This window comes from Aplidium turbinatum, chromosome 13, assembly GCF_918807975.1.
Source record: "Aplidium turbinatum chromosome 13, kaAplTurb1.1, whole genome shotgun sequence".
NCBI classification, from domain to species: Eukaryota; Metazoa; Chordata; class Ascidiacea; order Aplousobranchia; family Polyclinidae; genus Aplidium; species Aplidium turbinatum.
Window position 1 is genome coordinate 6406947 of NC_137484.1, and position 18082 is coordinate 6425028.

At 38.6% G+C, this 18082-nt stretch overlaps 1 protein-coding gene across 1 annotated transcript; it reads right to left on the reverse strand.

Moving 5' to 3' along the window:
- Positions 1 to 214: 214 nt before the first annotated feature.
- Positions 215 to 10986, reverse strand: LOC145781920 (protein SDA1 homolog). Its single transcript, XM_082593616.1, has 16 exons — positions 10847 to 10986; positions 9739 to 9843; positions 8025 to 8123; positions 7292 to 7402; positions 6890 to 6961; positions 6229 to 6387; positions 5441 to 5556; positions 5044 to 5192; positions 4632 to 4793; positions 4096 to 4231; positions 3838 to 4012; positions 3529 to 3658; positions 2846 to 2916; positions 2035 to 2252; positions 859 to 1021; positions 215 to 412 (listed from the first exon to the last, which is right to left on the reverse strand). The coding sequence occupies exons 1-16, from the start codon at positions 10937 to 10939 to the stop codon at positions 284 to 286; spliced, it is 2088 nt and encodes a 695-aa protein (XP_082449742.1). The 5' UTR covers positions 10940 to 10986; the 3' UTR covers positions 215 to 283.
- Positions 10987 to 18082: the final 7096 nt, after the last annotated feature.

The window sequence follows — 18082 nt, forward strand, 5'->3', positions numbered from 1 at the left end:
ACAAGACCAAATATACCAACTAAGTTTCATCGCATTGAAAACAAAAAAAACTTGATCAACACGCGAAAGCATATCCAAGACAGCAAATCAAACAATTTTTATATTGATTCAACATCAGCAAACAATGAATCAATGCAAAAACGGTTAATTTTCTATCTGGAGTGGCCACCACCCGAACTGATGGTCTAAACCAGAGCATGATTGACGAATAAAATAAATTGCAATTTTATACTCAATGTAACGTTGACAGATAGAAAATCAACGTTATAATTGAAATTGCTTATTATTTGTAATGCTTGACTTTTTTCAAGAGTGCATTGCGAAGAGCTACTTGCTTTTCTCTGAAAGATCTTCCCGATTTCTTTTTCATCTTATCTCGCACCATCATAAAAGGTTTGTTCTTATTCTTTTGCTAAACACAGAAACTTTGAAGTTATCACTGCTTTAAAATATCACAGAACATACAATCTACACTCGCTCTTTTTACAGCAGTCATGAAGCGTTAAAGTTAAATCCTAAAATGACAACTTTTCATTTGAAATTGCTTTATCGTTGAAATAAGAAACCATTTTTTTGCTTCCAGATTTACGCCCGGCGGTTACAGATTGAGATTAAGTGAACTGGTAAGCCAGGAAGTAACTCTTCATGTCCACCTTTAAGCATGTTATTTGATGTCTTTCCAAATACCTAGGCACATGCTCTTGTCCTTTTAAGCATCGTATCAGGGCTTACGTTTGAACTTAAACTTGTCAAAAAAGTCGTTACTTCACATGATATTCTAGAGAGTGAGAAACAGCCAGTGAGTTAACCAAATCATTCAGAAACGCTTCAACAGTGGGCAAGCAAGTCCTAACCAACCTTGTTAGTGGTGCTAGCATAAGGATCAAGCTTTGTCTTTCGTCTTCCAAACTTCTCTCTTCCTTCGCGGCTAGCCAAAGTCATCGCCATTCTGGACTCCTTGTCGTGAGGTTTTTTCTTGATCACGTGCTCGATGCTACCAAGCGGAATGATCTCCCCGTTCCTGGCAAAAGGTTTGTAAAATCAGTGACAGTTTCAATTGTACCTTTCATGGGTACAATTGAAGTTGCGAGATTGGGCTGGGCAAAGTTCAGGGAATGTGGGGAAATGTTGTATGGCAGAAAATTCTCACTAAGGATTAAAGGGAAAGTATATCGGAGCTGTGTGCGGCCTGCAATGCTATATGGTAGCGAGACATGGATATTGAGAGAGAGTGAACTGGCAATCCTGAGAAGAACGGAAAGGTCAATGGTGAGAGCAATGTGTGGGGTGAAAACGAGAAGGGAAAAAAGGACTGAAGAATTGTTGGATATGCTAGAGATGAGAGAGACCATAGACCAACTGGCAAGGGCAAATGGAGTAAGATGGTATGGACATGTGATAAGGAGGGAGGAAGGAAGTTTTCTTAGAAAGGCACTAGATCTAAAGGTGGATGGGAAGAGGAAACGCGGTCGTCCAAGAAGAACGTGGAAACAACAAGTGAAGGATGAATTTAAAAAAGTCGGACTGAAGGAGGAAGATGCAAGGGACAGGGTGAAATGGAGAAAAGGGATTAAAACAATTGCTGCGCGGAAACAATCGGCCACCCCCACTAGTGGGGAACAAACCGACGATGGATTATGATGATGATGGGTTAAAACGATTAAAAACCAGAAAAACAGGACGCTGCGAGCAAAACCGTTCTTTCACACTGATTCAACGCCTGCAGATGTTGTGAAAAGGACGGATTTTGCTAGTTGAGAAGTAGCAGCGTAACTGAACAGTTAGGCCAATCAATGGTTTTCAATATTTTCTACAAAATCTTACGAGGCAGACTCCTAACAAATCATGGTCACGTGATGCATCACAATCACGTCTAAGACTAAGTGGCACGGAGTAAGTGGCATGGAGATCACATAATTGAAAAGCTTTCACATCAACTTGGCTGCACTGCAGCAAGAACCAAGCCACTTAGTCCAAACACAACTAAAGCAGAATCATTAAAAATACACAAAAAATCACAAAAACGTCGCTTACCCAATGCTTTCCATATTCTCATCTATGACGATCATCTTTCGTTTCGTTCCTTTGTTCCGGGATGCAGGAGTAAACTCCTTGTTGGCTTGATGTGCGCTGATCAGCTGAAACTCCTCCTGAGTGAAGAGCCGGGTCTGGCTTACCGCCGTGGACTTTGAGACCTTCTCATCTTCATCCATAGGTTCCAAATCTTCAACTTTAGGAGCGGACGTGCTCATCTAAAGACAAACGAAGCTGCTTTGTTAACCGATCATCACAGATATAGGCTGCTCTCAGCGTTTCAATGCACAGACAGTTCCAGTACAGCTGAGTGCATTGCTACACTCAAGTCTCGACCCATTATTTAAAGCATAAGCGCTTAGGAGGAACATAGAGATATTCAAATCCAAGTTTCGGATACTGCATTCCATAGTTTACACCAGTACACCTCGTAGAATCTGACAAATTTAAAAAATGGCAACAGCAAAAATTCTTGCTCTCGCGTGTCTTTGAGGCGACTGATTCATAAACGGCAATATAACAACAAACCAAAACCCTACGTTAGATTTGTGATTGAACAGGACAAAGCAGGTAGTGAAATAGTTTTGATGAAGCATTGCGATAAGCATGATCAGTTGCGCAACAAAATGTTCACTGTTTTGTGTAACTGGCATACTCGTATGAAGCGGCATACAGTGGTGTTATTATTTAGTTAAATTTTATTTGGAGGACATCATGGGAACGAAATGCAAAAAGAAACAAAAAAATACCAACAAAAATTCTGAAAACCACCTTTGAGCATAATTTAATGCAAAAAAAACGCATCACCCACCTCCTCATCGGAAGAGACATCGATCCAGCTCCCATCGCAGTCACTCTCATCGGAGCAAGATACCCATCCATCTGAAACAGAAAACGCATGGAGTAACATTGAATGGAAGTAAATTGAGTTTATTATACCGTTTCAATGTCTGGCGACGTTGAAACGACAAAAGAGCAGCTTTTTCTAACTTGGGGAATGAAAAAGAGAAAACAATGAGTTTTAAATAGATCACTTCCTCGGGACATGTGTTCAAAAGCAAAAACAGTATAAAATTTGGGAGAAACCAATGTGGTTGTTGTGGCAATAGTACAACACAAATAAGAAATGTTTCTAGGCAGTCAAGTGTGGTAAGAATTGACGGCGATAGACAGACACGTGTTTCGCCCAATTGGCTATTTGTTCATATCGCACCACTCGTTTGAACTTCTATTTGCGTTAGTAAAACGTAAATCACTGACGTCAATCACTGAAATCACTAAATCACAAAACGTAAATCACTAAATCACAAAACGTAAATCACTGACGTAATATAATATAAGGCGAGGCGTTGAATAACCGGTATATCGCAACTCATGCCATGACGCTCTCGACCGCTGCTTTGCCCAGTCATTTGAATTCTTACAGTCGTGGAAAGAAAATAACCAAACCAGCTGTCGCCAAGTATGTCCCTTAGACTTAGAGGTTGCTCCTACCTTTGTCGTTGCCTTCTGTTGGTTCTGGGGGTTCCTCGGGCAATATTTCACTGCCAGCAACAAAGCCTCTGCTCGAAACCTCGCCATATGATATCGTAGCCAGCTCCTTGCGTGCTTCCGTGAATCTACCCTGAAAAGAAGTAGGCACAGCTTTCGGAAAACTTTGCAAACTTTCGGAGTCTCAACCGATTGCCAAAACTGTTCATAGCCATGCTGTAACTACACAGACGTAATATATTTTGTCGTGAAAAAGATATCGTAGCAAAAATAAATTAAAAGGTTAGATCATGGGACAGTTTATAAACTTACCCTGTCTTTCCTGTGCAGCATATTCGGATTTGTTCGCTTGAAAAGTTGCACCAAAGACCGAGCAGCGGCCATCACTGTCTTGCCGTGCCTCTTCTGGTACAAAGTTAAGTCTCGCAGTAAGTCTTCAGTCATAGCCAAAGGACACCTCGCACATATTTCCCGTATGGCGTTGATGCTGAAAAGTAGTTTAACAGAGGATGATGGAGACATTTGTGTTTTCCAACTCAAGCTAACCCCACCTAGAAAAAAAAAACTTACCCGACAGCCATGACTTCTGTCGAGTTTCGTTCCGTTACAAAGTTGTTAGCAACCGTCATAACAACGTCTTTGATGATTTCAGGCGGAACAAGATCGTGGCTAGCTTGGGCTACCGCGAGGAGAATCTTTGTAACCTCTGTCAAAAATAAATTTATAGATAAACAGACGTCTGCGGATTATTTGCCGAGTACAACTTCCTTGCCGATGTCAAAGCGATTTTGTGTTTCTTGATAAACTCGCCCAACCCACATCAAATCAAATGCTACCGTAACCAAATGAAACGGATATTGTCAATCTCAGCCCCATGTTCAGTCAGGATTGGCCACAATTTGTTCTTAAATTGCATACTTTTGAAAAAGCAACTGCCTCGAGACCTGTTCAGTCTTCGGATTACTATCAGGTGCTACACAGAAGAGAAGTTATCCCAATGTGTAAGAACACTGTGGAAGACGACGAAACCAATAATACTTCAGCACGAACATATGTTAATCCAAATACAAAAAGCTCTTGAAGAATACAACAAAAATAATACCTACCTCTCTGATGTGGCTGAAGAAACCGCTGGAGGAATGGATACAGATTAAAAAGAATAAGTTTATGAACTCCAACAACGCGAGACACGACAATAATCATCATCAAGCGAAGTTCAAAACTATGGGTCGACTTTTGAAGCTGTTGAAAAAGTTTTTCGGAAAATCCTGCAAAAAGGGGTAATGCGTCATTGATCATGGTAATGACAAGTGAGATTGTTCGAAAACGACCAATAACGAAAAACGACAACGACAAGTACACAGAAAATAACGTTGTATCAATGTTGTTTGTGATACAGACGATATTACTTAAAAGGCAACAACATACGAATTTAATTTATTTAAATGCAAGTATTATCCACAGCTCAACAATACACAAACAAATTGTATTAAACGCTGACGAGTGATGCGTCCGCACCTTGTGGGTCGTGTAGTAAATGTAGAGCAGAGAAGTCGACGTTTGGAGCCTTGACACCTTTTTTCTTCTTGCTCTTTCTCTTATTAAGTTTTTTCAGAGCTTTCTTGTGTTTCTTTTTTTGTCTTGTCGTTTTCTTATTCACGGCAAATCTATGAAAGTTCAAGTCAGACACTTTAAAGTAAAATAAGGCATTGCTGCAACACATATATTAAGTATCTATCTGAGCCATCGGACCAAGAAGTGCGCCTTGGAAAACTCCACACTGGTAAGCTGGTGTCCGTTTGGTCTGTTTTGAGAGATGTGGTTCGCTAGTAGATAATTTGCAGTTTATTGCTTACTCGACAAACAACATACAATGTTAGATAAGAAATGACATTCAACTTGTTTTCATGATTACCTGATAATGATATCTCTCGCGGTAGGGCCGTCCTCTTCGGAGTCGGAATCCGAATCAGCCGCTCTTCTTGATTCATTTTCTTGCGTCATAAAGAACTTGAGCGCAATGGCAAGCACCTGCATGATTGCATGGCAACACTGGGTTTGAATGTGGTCTGTTAATTCATATTGGGATATCCAAGTATCATGTAAATGTAATAATCTTGAATATGTTAAACTTGATCACGTTGCTCGGCTTCGCATGCCTATGGTTCAACAAGACAAACTCTCCACCGAAGCTCTATATTGGGATATACATTGGATATAAGTTGATTTTCATTACAAAATAAGGGTCATCAGAACACGCCTAAAAGCAGAATCAGCAGAACACGCTTGTTTGAACCAACTAACGCTAAACATTTTGCTCGTTTTACTTTAATTCGCATATAACGGCAATCTTGCAAATTAAATCGCAGAAGTAGATTTCTGAATACTGAAAAGTTTGAGTGTTCATTAGGACGATCATCGTATCTAGCACTAGTTGCAACGTTCATCTTTCCTTCACTTTCATGAGATGAATGTTGCAACTAGTGCTAGAAACGAAGTAGATTTCGCTAATGAATAAAAAGAAATTGTGCATATCAGCATTAAGATAATGCCATTACTCTTCGGTTAGTAAGATTTTAACTGAAAAACACCCTCAATTTTTAACTGCCAACTTAGTACTATGGCCTTGACGGCATTAAGTCTCAAAATATCAAAACGGACGTACAGTAGATGTAGTTGATATGACAAAATTTGACGACAAACCTTCGAAAACTTTGAAAAGCAAGCTGTGCTGATGACGTTCACTGTCTTCGCGTCATTCCAAATCTTCTTCAGATAAAGATCAATCATGACAGACAAGGACATCTTCACTGCCGTTGCGTTGCTGTCCGACAACATGGTGTACATGAAGTTTTGCATCGTCTTCAAAACGTAAATTTGCATCACTTTTGAAACGAGTTTCGCACAACTTGTGAAAAGTACGACTGGTCAAAACAAACAAAATAGAAAAAAATGTTCCATTTCGAGGCTAAATGCAGTCGGCTTGTTTCGATTTAATTTTCTCGATAAAGAATCTCGTTTCGCATAAGTATAGTTTCAACCAGCTCTGATACAAAGACACAGCTTATTCACATAATTATTGCTGGGAACCCCCCCGCCAGACAACAAATCAGTCATTTTTTTACATTATTTCAACGTCTGTAGACGTTGAATCAATGCAAAAAAAGACTAGTTTGATGTCTGGGCCAGGATGCACGAAACTGGGCAGGGAGGAAGAGGTAGGGGAACCTTTGAGCAATGATTTGGAACATATGTTCGATTTGAAGAATCGAAGACATTTCATGCAGTTTCCTCAAGCTTTGACTAATTAAAATTTTTAACACTTTTAAATGCGTAGTTAAATTATTATTGCCATGCTACATACCTTGTTCAATTTATTGTTTTTGCTTCCTGTGTTTAAATTCTTTATGTCTTGCACAATGAAAGAATATAACGTCTGTAATCACACAAAAAGCATTAAAGAATGCTCAGTTCAGTTAATAAAAACTACCAAAAAACAACTTTTACCCAACCAAACTACCATTAAAAAGAAGTACAGTACCAAAAATCGAAAATGTGACTTGCAAAAAACGTGAAATGGAAACTCTCAAATGAAAAGCATAACTTAAAAAGTGCACAAAAGCAACACATGTAACTTTTGATAACTGCTACAACAGACAACTCACTATATGCAAACAGGACCTTATCACATGATAGATATGTTGAACGAATTCACAATACAAATGAAGCTGAAATTATTCTTTAAAGCTCAATCTAGACTACATACACTTCTCAAAGCTTTGTCTTGACAACGAAATAATTCAAAGAATAACTCATAAAGTGAAGCGGGGGTGATCAGCTGCTTGTTCCGTAATAACATTAATGCTCGGCAGAGATTCTGAAAGCAAGAAATTGAAGTTATTTCTCTTATAATGAATATACCGTATGTACTATATTTACAATATTCAAATGTTATAATACCGTACGGAAAGGTTTTGTTCAAACTTGACACAATAATGCTTTCATGGTTCATCTGAACCCTGCTACAATATCACTGGCCTCAAGGGACGAGAATTAAAGACCTCAAAAACAATTTCAATTAAATGGTCATTTATTGAAATGTGTAAATGTAATCAGTAGCTTTCATACACCATAAGAACTTATACCACGAAAATAAAAAGTAACTAAAAATTGCTGATGTTATATTAACAAGAACAAGTAATTATAATCCTTCAAAAAATAGATTAGAATATAGAAAACAAAGTGGGGTTAAAATTAACCCACCCCTATATGTGCTAGTGTTTTAAATCTCAAAGTTTTCATGTCATGTCATTGTTTGATCTTAAGTTTGCAAACAATATCAATATGTATGATATATATAAAAAGTTCATTTAGCATAACAAAATAATTTTAACAGAAGGATTTTTACTTTGTTGGTGTAATTAAGAAATCTATAGGTGCAATTCTACTTAAAATTATCCACAGTAGAAAAAAAATCATCCCCCAAAAACTGAACATACCATTCTAACTTCTGGATACAGAACGGTGGCATGACGTTGCAAAACTTCCCGAATTTGTTGAGGAAAATCTTTTATGAGTTCAGGATAGCAGTGTGATACCTGTGAATACATGTAACAGCCGTTTTGTCTAACATTAAATCAGAAACTTCTGGTGACCATGACCACCAAGAAGTCGTTAAATGGAAACTACTGAAACTGATACTACTGTGCCGATAGGCCATGTTTGGTTGCAGGCTTCTACAAACCAAGATTTCTCCACTCCGTTTTTCAATCTTTTTTCTCCACTCGCATTTGTAACTCTTTTTCACAAACTGGGCAAAGTCGTTCACACGCCGACGAGAAATATTGCTGATTAAAGTTTTGCGAAAACTCTTGAGCGTCAACCCATAAAAGCTCGAAGACTAGCTGCAAACCTACTTAAAAAGCTGTGTTTACGTAGGCTAGGCTACAACTGCAAATATGGTTAAGTGCCTTGCTTGCAGACTGCAGCGTTTATACCATGCTGAGTGAACGCAAAAACACGATAGTAGTTAACGGATTTTTGAACACAAATTTTTAACAGATTTTTTATTTTGGCTGCCTGGTGAGAGAATTAGCCGCCATAAACCAAGGGTATGAAGGTGAATCTTGAAAAAACAAAAGTGATGGTGAGTGGAGCAGAAGGAACAGTTGTTGAGAGCAAAGTAGATCCCTGTGGAATATGTGGCAAGAGAGTGATGAGAAATTCAATGCAATGCAAGGAATGTGGAAAGTGGGTACATGCAAGATGTGCTAATGTCAAGAGAGCCGCAACAAGATTGGCGAAGTGTTTTGTTTGTGGGAAATGCAGTAAAGGAAGGAATGAAGTGGAAGGCCATGATGATGAGTTCTGCCATGACATCGAAACAGTGACAGACTTCTGTTATCTGGGTGATCGGATAGATGGAAGTGGTGGATGTGAAGCAGCGGTGACAACAAGGGCAAGATTGGGCTGGGCAAAGTTCAGGGAATGTGGGGAAATGTTGTATGGCAAAAAATTTTCACTAAGGATGAAAGGAAAAGTATATCGGAGCTGTGTGCGGCTTGCAATGCTATATGGTAGCGAGACATGGGTATTGAGAGAGAGTGAACTGGCAATCCTGAGAAGAACGGAAAGGTCAATGGTGAGAGCAATGTGTGGGGTGAAAACGAGAAGGGAAAAAAGGACTGAAGAATTGTTGGATATGCTATAGATGAGAGAGACCATAGACCAAATGGCAAGGGCAAATGGAGTAAGATGGTATGGACATGTGATAAGGAGGGAGGAAGGAAATTTTCTTAGAAAGGCACTAGATCTAAAGGTGGATGGGAAAAGGAAACGCGGTCGTCCAAGAAGAACGTGGAAACAACAAGTGAAGGATGAATTTAAAAAAGTCGGACTGAAGGAGGAAGATGCAAGAGACAGGGTGAAATGGAGAAAAGGGATAAAAACAATTGCTGCGCGGAAACAATCGGCCACCCCCACTAGTGTGGAACAAACCGACGATGGATTATGATGATGATGATGAAAGCAGCTCTGGTAGGTCATGATTAGTCGCCAAAAAAATAAAGGAGCTTAGAGGCCTGCATCATAGTTAATAGAATGAACCAAAATCATAGTACCTATGCATAATGATAAATTACTGGACAAACTATAGTAGATGTGACATTTTAAACACAAAAATATAATTTGATAGTAGACCACAGCAAAAATTACCTGTGCCGTGAACATGACAAGGTCAGACAACTGTTTGGAATTTTCACTTGGTTGCAATAAAAATACTTGAAGATTGGCTTCATATCGACGATATTGTTGTACAAACTAAAAGAAAATTCAAAAATTATATAACCAATCCTGTCTTTAAATAGCTAATTACTAAAATATAAATCATCTTATAAAATGTTTGTTTTAAAGTTTAAAGTCATTAAACAAAACATATCATTGAAAGCAATCTTATGTCGAAGCTGATAATAATTAACAAAAATTACAGAGTTATCAATAGTGACTAAAATAGGAATAATAAACTTTATTGCCAGCCAGTGTAACGGTTCAGAAGTGACTGCAGTCCAGGTGTACCCAGGTTTGCCAAATATTTCAATTTTTTCTTTTTTTTGAAAAATAATGAAATTTCTAAACCCTCAAAAAGTCACAATTTCAAGCATTGATTAATTTCAACTAAAAAATTACACATTAGTTTGAGAGCAACAAGTCAATTGCTGTTTTGAAATTGGTTTGAGAAAACTTTCAAATGGGTAGAATATTATGCAGTAGAAACTTTTTTACATATTTATAATACAACTAGGTTTCAGAGTAAACTGCAAAACTATGACTGATAAAGTCATTGGCTATGCGGAGAAGTTTAGAGGCTTTGCAGACACATGCTTTTTAAAGGACTTCTTAAAAAATTCAAAAGAGTTACGTTTTCATACTTTGTCCACAAGCACACTTGTCTTTGCACACGAGGTTAGGCAAATTTGATCAAACTTATACTTTTAGTTTAGGGCCTATATACTTTTAGTTTTGCTTTTTATAAAAAAAATTCTCTCGCTCTAGTGTTGCCAGGTTATCTTATGAGTTTCAGCAGGTGCTGCAACCTTTATTTGGTGACTTCTGGTCTGGCAGTAACTTTTAGACAGCGTATATGCAGTCTAAAAGTTACTGTAACTTCGGGACTGTGTAACTCCTGGACCATTACACCGGGCTAAATATGAAAAGTCAGATGTTTTTATACAGGTGAAGTTAGTAAGTTGCTCATTTCTTTGTAATAAACAACTTATTAATGTATCATATAAGTACATTGAAAAACAATCATTGCTACACATACCTCAGCTTGATATGATTCAGCATCACGTTTTATCAAATTTTGCAACATTGGCAAGTTGTCTGGGAGTTGTTGTCCACCACTTGTTCGACCCATGTTGGAAAGATAACTTTAACAAGTTTAAAATAAACTGTATAGATTCTAAGTAAAAAGTGGCATGTATAAATATAAAGGTGCCATGCTTGATCCCATACTTGATGATATAACCAATAAGAGTCCCATACTTGATCCAAGCATTGAGGAATAAGATAAGGTTCTTTTTTATACTAAGCCCTCAGCCTTAACAAGAGTACTGAGGCCAGTTCCTTTTTCTCAGCGCCTTTCCTTCAGCAACTATGCCCACCCAATTTATTACACGCTGGGTAGAAGTGGACGGTGTTTTCAACAACCAGATTGAGCCGAGAGTCGAACCAGGAGCGCAAGATTGAAAACCGAGCGCCTTATCCGCTGCGCCAACCCATCGCTAAGATAAAGGTCCCATACTCAATTATTAAGCTTTGGGGAATGAGAAGATAAGGTTCCCGTCATAACTTCTCTTTGATTTTAGTAGCCTACAAAAAATACGGTACTAGTGTATTATTGTTGAACTTTGAAAAAAAACAAAGGTTGACTGATTGAGTAGATCTGTTGCAAGCATTAAAGCAGCCGGCGGCCATCGCCGCTAAGTAGCGCTTGAATGACTGCCGGTGCTACTGCTACCTTCTCAGTCGGCCAAGTTTCGCCGCCTGTTTCTTCTAGCCAACTAATTATTCAATTTTGCAATAGAATTAGCGTGGATTAACTGTCGAAAATATGTCGGAATGGCCCGATTCGGTGAGTCCGATCCCTATTCGGTGATTTTTTCAATTTTTTTTTATATTATCGAGTACCGTAGCCTAATTATCATTGCCGTTTTAGGGTTAGGGGTTAGGAGTTAGAGGTTAGGAACTCACCGAATCAGACTCACCGAATCGGACTCACCGAATAGTAGCAGACCCAAAATATGTAGTATCAAAGAGTGACGCAGAATTAGGTCAGCGTGTTATAATCACTACTGTTGTATTGTGCGGAAACATTTGTTATTGTATATATGGAATGTATGCAGCTGCGATCACCAGCTGTACCCGCGCATTCGCAAATGCGTGAGCGCATTAGGCCAATGCGCGACGCGCATTCATCTATTATGTGCAAATGCGCGAGTCGTTAATTACCGCGATGCGTAAGAAACCACAAGTTGCAGGGTTGCAACTTTTTGCACGATTATTGAGCAGTACTAGATGAACATAATTGAACAAAAACAACACGATTTTTCGCTTATTTAATGATCTAGAATAATTTTTTTAAAAAACCTTTGCGCATTTGCCTGTTTGACTAAGTCTTGTTTGTAATTCTCGATGTTTATTTTAACAAAGTGTTAAAGGCATACTAAAGGAAAATTTCAAACCGGAATTAAGCATTAAAATGAGTAAACTGAACATTCAAGAATACATTTCAAAAACAATTACCCAAAAAAATTTGTTTTCAATGGCGCTGGCAAGGCCCAAAGTCCAGTGTTTCATTTATTTTCATTTTTTTCAAAATGACCAAAACGTGCAAACACAGCTCAAGAATACGTCATAAAGTCCAGCAATAACAAAAGCCACTTTACCAATCTGATGTTTTGAGCAAACTGTCTGCTGTTTTGATGTTAAAATGTGCTGTTTTGATGTAAATACATACATAGCCTACAGTCAAATCGCCCGCAGTAACAATTATTGCGTGATCGGTTGATTGCTAGACTTTATGACGTAGACTTTATGACGTTCTTTACAGTCGCACGCTTCGTTGCTCAGGCCAATCTCATTTTGAAAGCTCTGACAAAAGCACGCCCACAATGGTGGTCAGACCGCAATGGGGCAAAATTTTATTGAAAATCGTTTTATGGTAGCATGTTAAACACATAGAACGTGGAAAATCGCCAAGTCAGGTTTTTCCTTTAATACATACCCCTTTAATCCGAAGTGCTAATTTACATCGCCTGGCAATATTGTCGTTTTTATGTTGATGCAATGTTGTCGGACATTGAATCGTTGTTAAAAAGGAGAATTAGGTTGACATCCAAGGGGAAAACACGTGTCTTCATAGTTGAGAACGCTGTGGGTTATTGACTTCACATCCTCAATGGTGACCAGAGATGGGCAAGATCACCAGTATTGGTGATCTTGAAGATCAAGATCACCAAGAATAGGTGATCTTGAAGATCAAGATCGTGATCTTGAAGATCAAGATCACTTTCAAGATCACTTTTTGTGTACTTGAAAAAAAATGAAGTTTTTGATCAGTGATGTTGCAAAAAATAATTACTATAAGCAACCTGGGTAAAGGTATATAGTTGGTATTGCTAACTTTTACTTTTAACTACTCGATCGCTGGCCTAAGAATTGTGATAAGTTAGTGACTGTTGCTATTAGGCCTATCAATTATTGATGTAGTTTGCGTAGAATCGCAACGTCACACCCAAGGCCGAGGTTAATTACAGTAGTTCTGAAAAAGTTGCAAATTTGCAATTAGTTTTATACGTTTTATTTATAATAAATAAATAAAAATAAACTTTGAACTGCATCATTTTTTACCAAATTTTTGTCTGGTTCATGTGGGAGTTTTTATTCGTGTTACTAAGCAGTTTTAACTTTCACTGTATTATGTCAATGTTTATTGCACCATTTACCCATCTGGAAACCTTGATGCTGTTGTCTGCTATCAAAAAAGTTCAGAGGCCTGCGGTCAGACAAACCGCTCCATACTCAGACCCTAAACAAGTCTTGGTCTGGTTGATTTGCTGCAATACACCACTTTACATGACCAAAGTCGGCGTCCTAGAGACCAGATTTTTTAACGCCGCCATTCTAGAGTTTTGAAACATCTAAAATTGAGTCAAAGAAAGAAAACATTTTTTTAAAATTCACACATGGAAATTGTGAACAAAGTTAAATCATTTTTTATTATACGTCAACATAAAGTACACGGTAGTTGACTTCTTTATTACGATCAACACAGAAAACTTTTTCAATTTTGAAATGGCAACACTGACCAGATTAGACGGAGACTATCGTCTTTTGTTGGACACATATTATATTAACAGAGGCTTAATGTTAGTAGTTGCCACTAACTGCTTTGTACAGTACGAGTTCTAAAAAAATGCCTTTATTTAGAAAGTAAAATTCAATTTTAAAGTGATCTTGATCTTATTGTTCTTCAAGATCAAGATCACACAAAAAAAAGTGATCTTAGATCAAGATCAAGATCACCAAAAAAAATTGATCTTCAAGATCACGCCCATCTCTGATGGTGACATCATAACGGTATAAATGGTCAGATTTTAAGAAAGGCGGTATTCGGTAAACGGTAATGCAGTTGAAACAATTTACTGAGCAGCTGAAACAATTTAGTGTCGTTAGATGGTCCCGCAATACCGGATTACAATCCCGATAAAGCAGTTATTGCGTGGTACAACGATTCTATTGCAGGACGTCGCCCAGACTTCAACAGACGCTATGTGATCATTATAGCATTGTAGCAAGTTTAATTCTATCGTTATTTGTATTTTGGCCTCCAAGCGCACAGATTTGGCCGCCGAGAAAGAGCTCCCGGTAGGCCACAATGGCTGCCGGAAAAAAATACGAGTTTTAAGGCCTGTGTTGAATACAATGGCTATACTACGGTACTCATCTAATGACTTTCCCCCACTGCAAGTTTAACAGTATTGTTTAGGCTATGTGATTAAGTGAGCAATTTTCTGCAGCTGAAGAAGGAAAATGGTTTACCCTAAGCTGGAGGTTGATCACTTCAATATGTGCGGCGTGCGCAACTGCGCATTCTTAATGGAACATTGAGCATTTCAGCTGCGTAACATTGAGCATTCAAGCTGCGAACATTTCAGCTGCGTAACCTGGTGACAAGGACCAAGATACGACACTGGAAAAGGCACCAGTTTGACATTGCTGAGGACCATGTGGCAGGTGGCTGTGTCTTTGGTAGACACAAAGATTGGCTTCCTTGCCATCATGTTCGGTGTGTCAAAATCAGTAGCCTAACTAACAAACATGTGTAAGGCTAGATAAAAATAATCGGAGCTGGTATACCAGTCCCCCCCCCCCCCTGGTAACTTATGACAAAAAGAAATTGACCAATACATGTGGATTGAAATGTGTGAACAGTAAAGCAAAGGTAAAGTAATTTCACCCTATATGTTTGGTTGAGTCCTGTCTTTGTCATGAGTTACCGGGGGGGGGGGGGGGGGGGGCTTGTATACCAGCTCCAAATAATCAAAACATGAAGAGGTGTCAGTTTTAGTTGCTCCACTCACAACCTCTAACAAGCTAATTTACATTTCAATCAATCAATCATTTTATTTTTTGTCATTAACGCGTCCGGGACAAAAAAGAAAGAACGACCGGAAAAAAAGGAATGCGTTGCTAAAGCATACACCCAAAAATTCAAACCAGCACTACTTGATTTTAAAGCAATTTCATTCATAGTCAAGTACTTAACCAACTTAGCCACAGGGGAAAAGAGTTTTATTCTGTTTTAGCTTACCATGAGAGCCATTCATTGTTTAGGCCTGCTAGACACTGGCAACACACACAAAATCGCCGTATGCAAAACCAACTGAATGCAAACTTTCCTGAAAAGTGGTGCACTACAAACATGTTGACTTCTTCACGCTCTTGCACTAATTTTATTAGGGTGATGCCACAGTGATAACACAGAATCACACAGACACATGATGTCAAAGCGAGAGTTGCCATATCTGTTTCTTGACAATTCTGAATAATCTTTTGCTTATTGTCTGCTTAATTATTCAAATAGCACACCTCACGATTTCGTAACTCATGTTCAGCGAATGGGATGAAATGGAAGGCACGTTTTGGGATGGAAACTGTTAAGGATTTAATAGGATGGATTCATTCCATCTCGATTCCACCACCACATTAAAAATTGTAAAATAAAATGATTAAAAATGTCCGTTTGATTACGTTTTTAAACAGAAATATGTCGATTCTTTTCAGTTCAGTTCGTTCAGTTGTTTTTATTTCTGACCATCATATCAAAACAATACACGTCAACATAGCAAAGGTCGAGAAAAAGGTAGAAGCGACAAAACGCGAACGTTAAAAACGTGCTTGTGACCGAAGTAAGTTATTGAGTTGAAAAAAAAATTTGGCACGGTCGCAACACCTTCAGAAAAATTTAAGATATAAGAAAATAAAAAAAAGAAAATGTTAATAAACAAAAAAAAACAAATAAATTTAGGCTATAGCTTTATTAGCCCACATAGCTTTAGCTGATATATTTAAGATTTGTATGGACAGTTGCTATGAAGATCGGCCATGGTGCGTTATCAAGAGTGCTGATGGTCTTAAGGGGAACACGTCTTGATGCGTTTAGCTCATAGCAAGAAGAGCAAGGCAGGCAAAGAAAACCCCACAAAGAAATCCTACCACGGGCAAAGCCATTTCAAGCGCAACGCACCATAGGCCTTGCACGACTCACAAAATAGATAGGCTATAACTTGACGACACTGAAAACAATGACGAAAACAAATAAAACAAATTAGCAAAACAACATCATCATCTTTCGGAAATTCAATTATACCCAGGGAAGTTATGTCTTGAAGATATCAAGCGTGCTTTGATAAAAGTTGCGTTGATAAAGCGATAATTTTAAACCCCAGTCAGCTAAACTCGTCACTTCCACACTGATCCAACGTTAGCAAACGTTGAATTAATGCAAAAACGACAGGCATCGCTAGCTGGGAAGTAGTAGTGGCATGTCACAGTAATATGATAAATTTGGGTTACCGTGTATATGTTTTACACGTTAAACCATAACAAAAGTGATAAAGAAATCCAATTTGGCATGTTAGAAAAATAGATAAATAATCAGACAATAGCATGACGATCCAGTCCAAGATATTGATATAAAAAACAACTGGTTGGAGCACATGGCCACCGCTTCACCGAAAGATGGCGATTGGTCGAAGAGGATGGAGAAACTTCTGAAGACTCTGTAGAACTTCTGTGGACAAAAAACACAAGAACCAGAAGGCCAGTAGGAGTACTTACAACCTTACTATTTTGCTAATGAATCTACACACATTGGCCTATCATTTCTGGGCAAAAAAAATAATATTAGTATGTTTGGTGCATGTAATACTTAGATAGGATCATTTTAAGAAAGATTTAGCTTGTTCATTTTTAATTTAAAGCCTTTTACAGTTTTGCATTCATTTCTTATAGTAGGGGGTAAACCAGCGCGGTTGTTGGCGGACAATTGTTCAAGGAAGTAAAGTTGACAATATTTACACATTGTTGACAAACATCGCTCTGAATAATTGTTCAAGTGCTTCTAGAAATGGAACCATTCAAAAAGTGAGAAACAATGACATTAATCTGCCCCGGTACGGTAGCTCAGTTGGTTAGCGCGTGATTTCTGGAACGAAGAAGCTTCAGGATCAAGCGGTGCTGGTTCGAATCTAAGGGTGTGCGCTTGAGCAACGCACATTAATGACTGCTCTCCATTCATCGGCATCTAATGGATGAAATAATTTTGGTGATCGAGCCTGCGTCAATGGTTCAAAGTCTCTGTAAGTGGGTTACTGTATGCAGGGCCGGGTTTAGCTGAAGGGGGGCCCGGAGCACTTTTAGATCGGGGAGCTCCCGTGCAAAAAATGTTTCTGCGCCTTTGCCGCGAAAAACTGTTACTACGTCCAAGGGTGAGTTTAACTGATGGGGGCCCAGGGAACTTTTAGATCGGGGGGGGGGGCGTGCAAAAATGTTTTTCGAACCCTCGGCGCCTAAAACTTTAGCCTACCAGGTAACTTAAAGGTTACCCACACCGCTAATGCCTTTACGCCAAGCTCAGTCACCACCTTGTGACTAAAAATTAACCTTGAAAGAAAAAGGAGGCATTTTGCAGAAGCTTCAAAGGCTGAAAGAAAATAATAATAACAACACAAAATCACACTTTTCTACGTCGGGGGCCTTCAAAAGTGGGGCCCGGGACAACTGCCCCCCCCTAAATCCGGGCCTGGTTGTATGCGAAACTGCAAGGATTAGGCTAAGCTCTGGAAGAAGCTTTCCCATTCCGAGGATAGGCTAAAGAATCAATCAATTAATGTGACAGAATGCGAAGCGCTTTCAAATCTAAAATATTTTAGACAAAGGACGTGTTTTCCCAACTTTAAATTAAACTTAAGCAACAGAAGAGTGAGTAAACTAA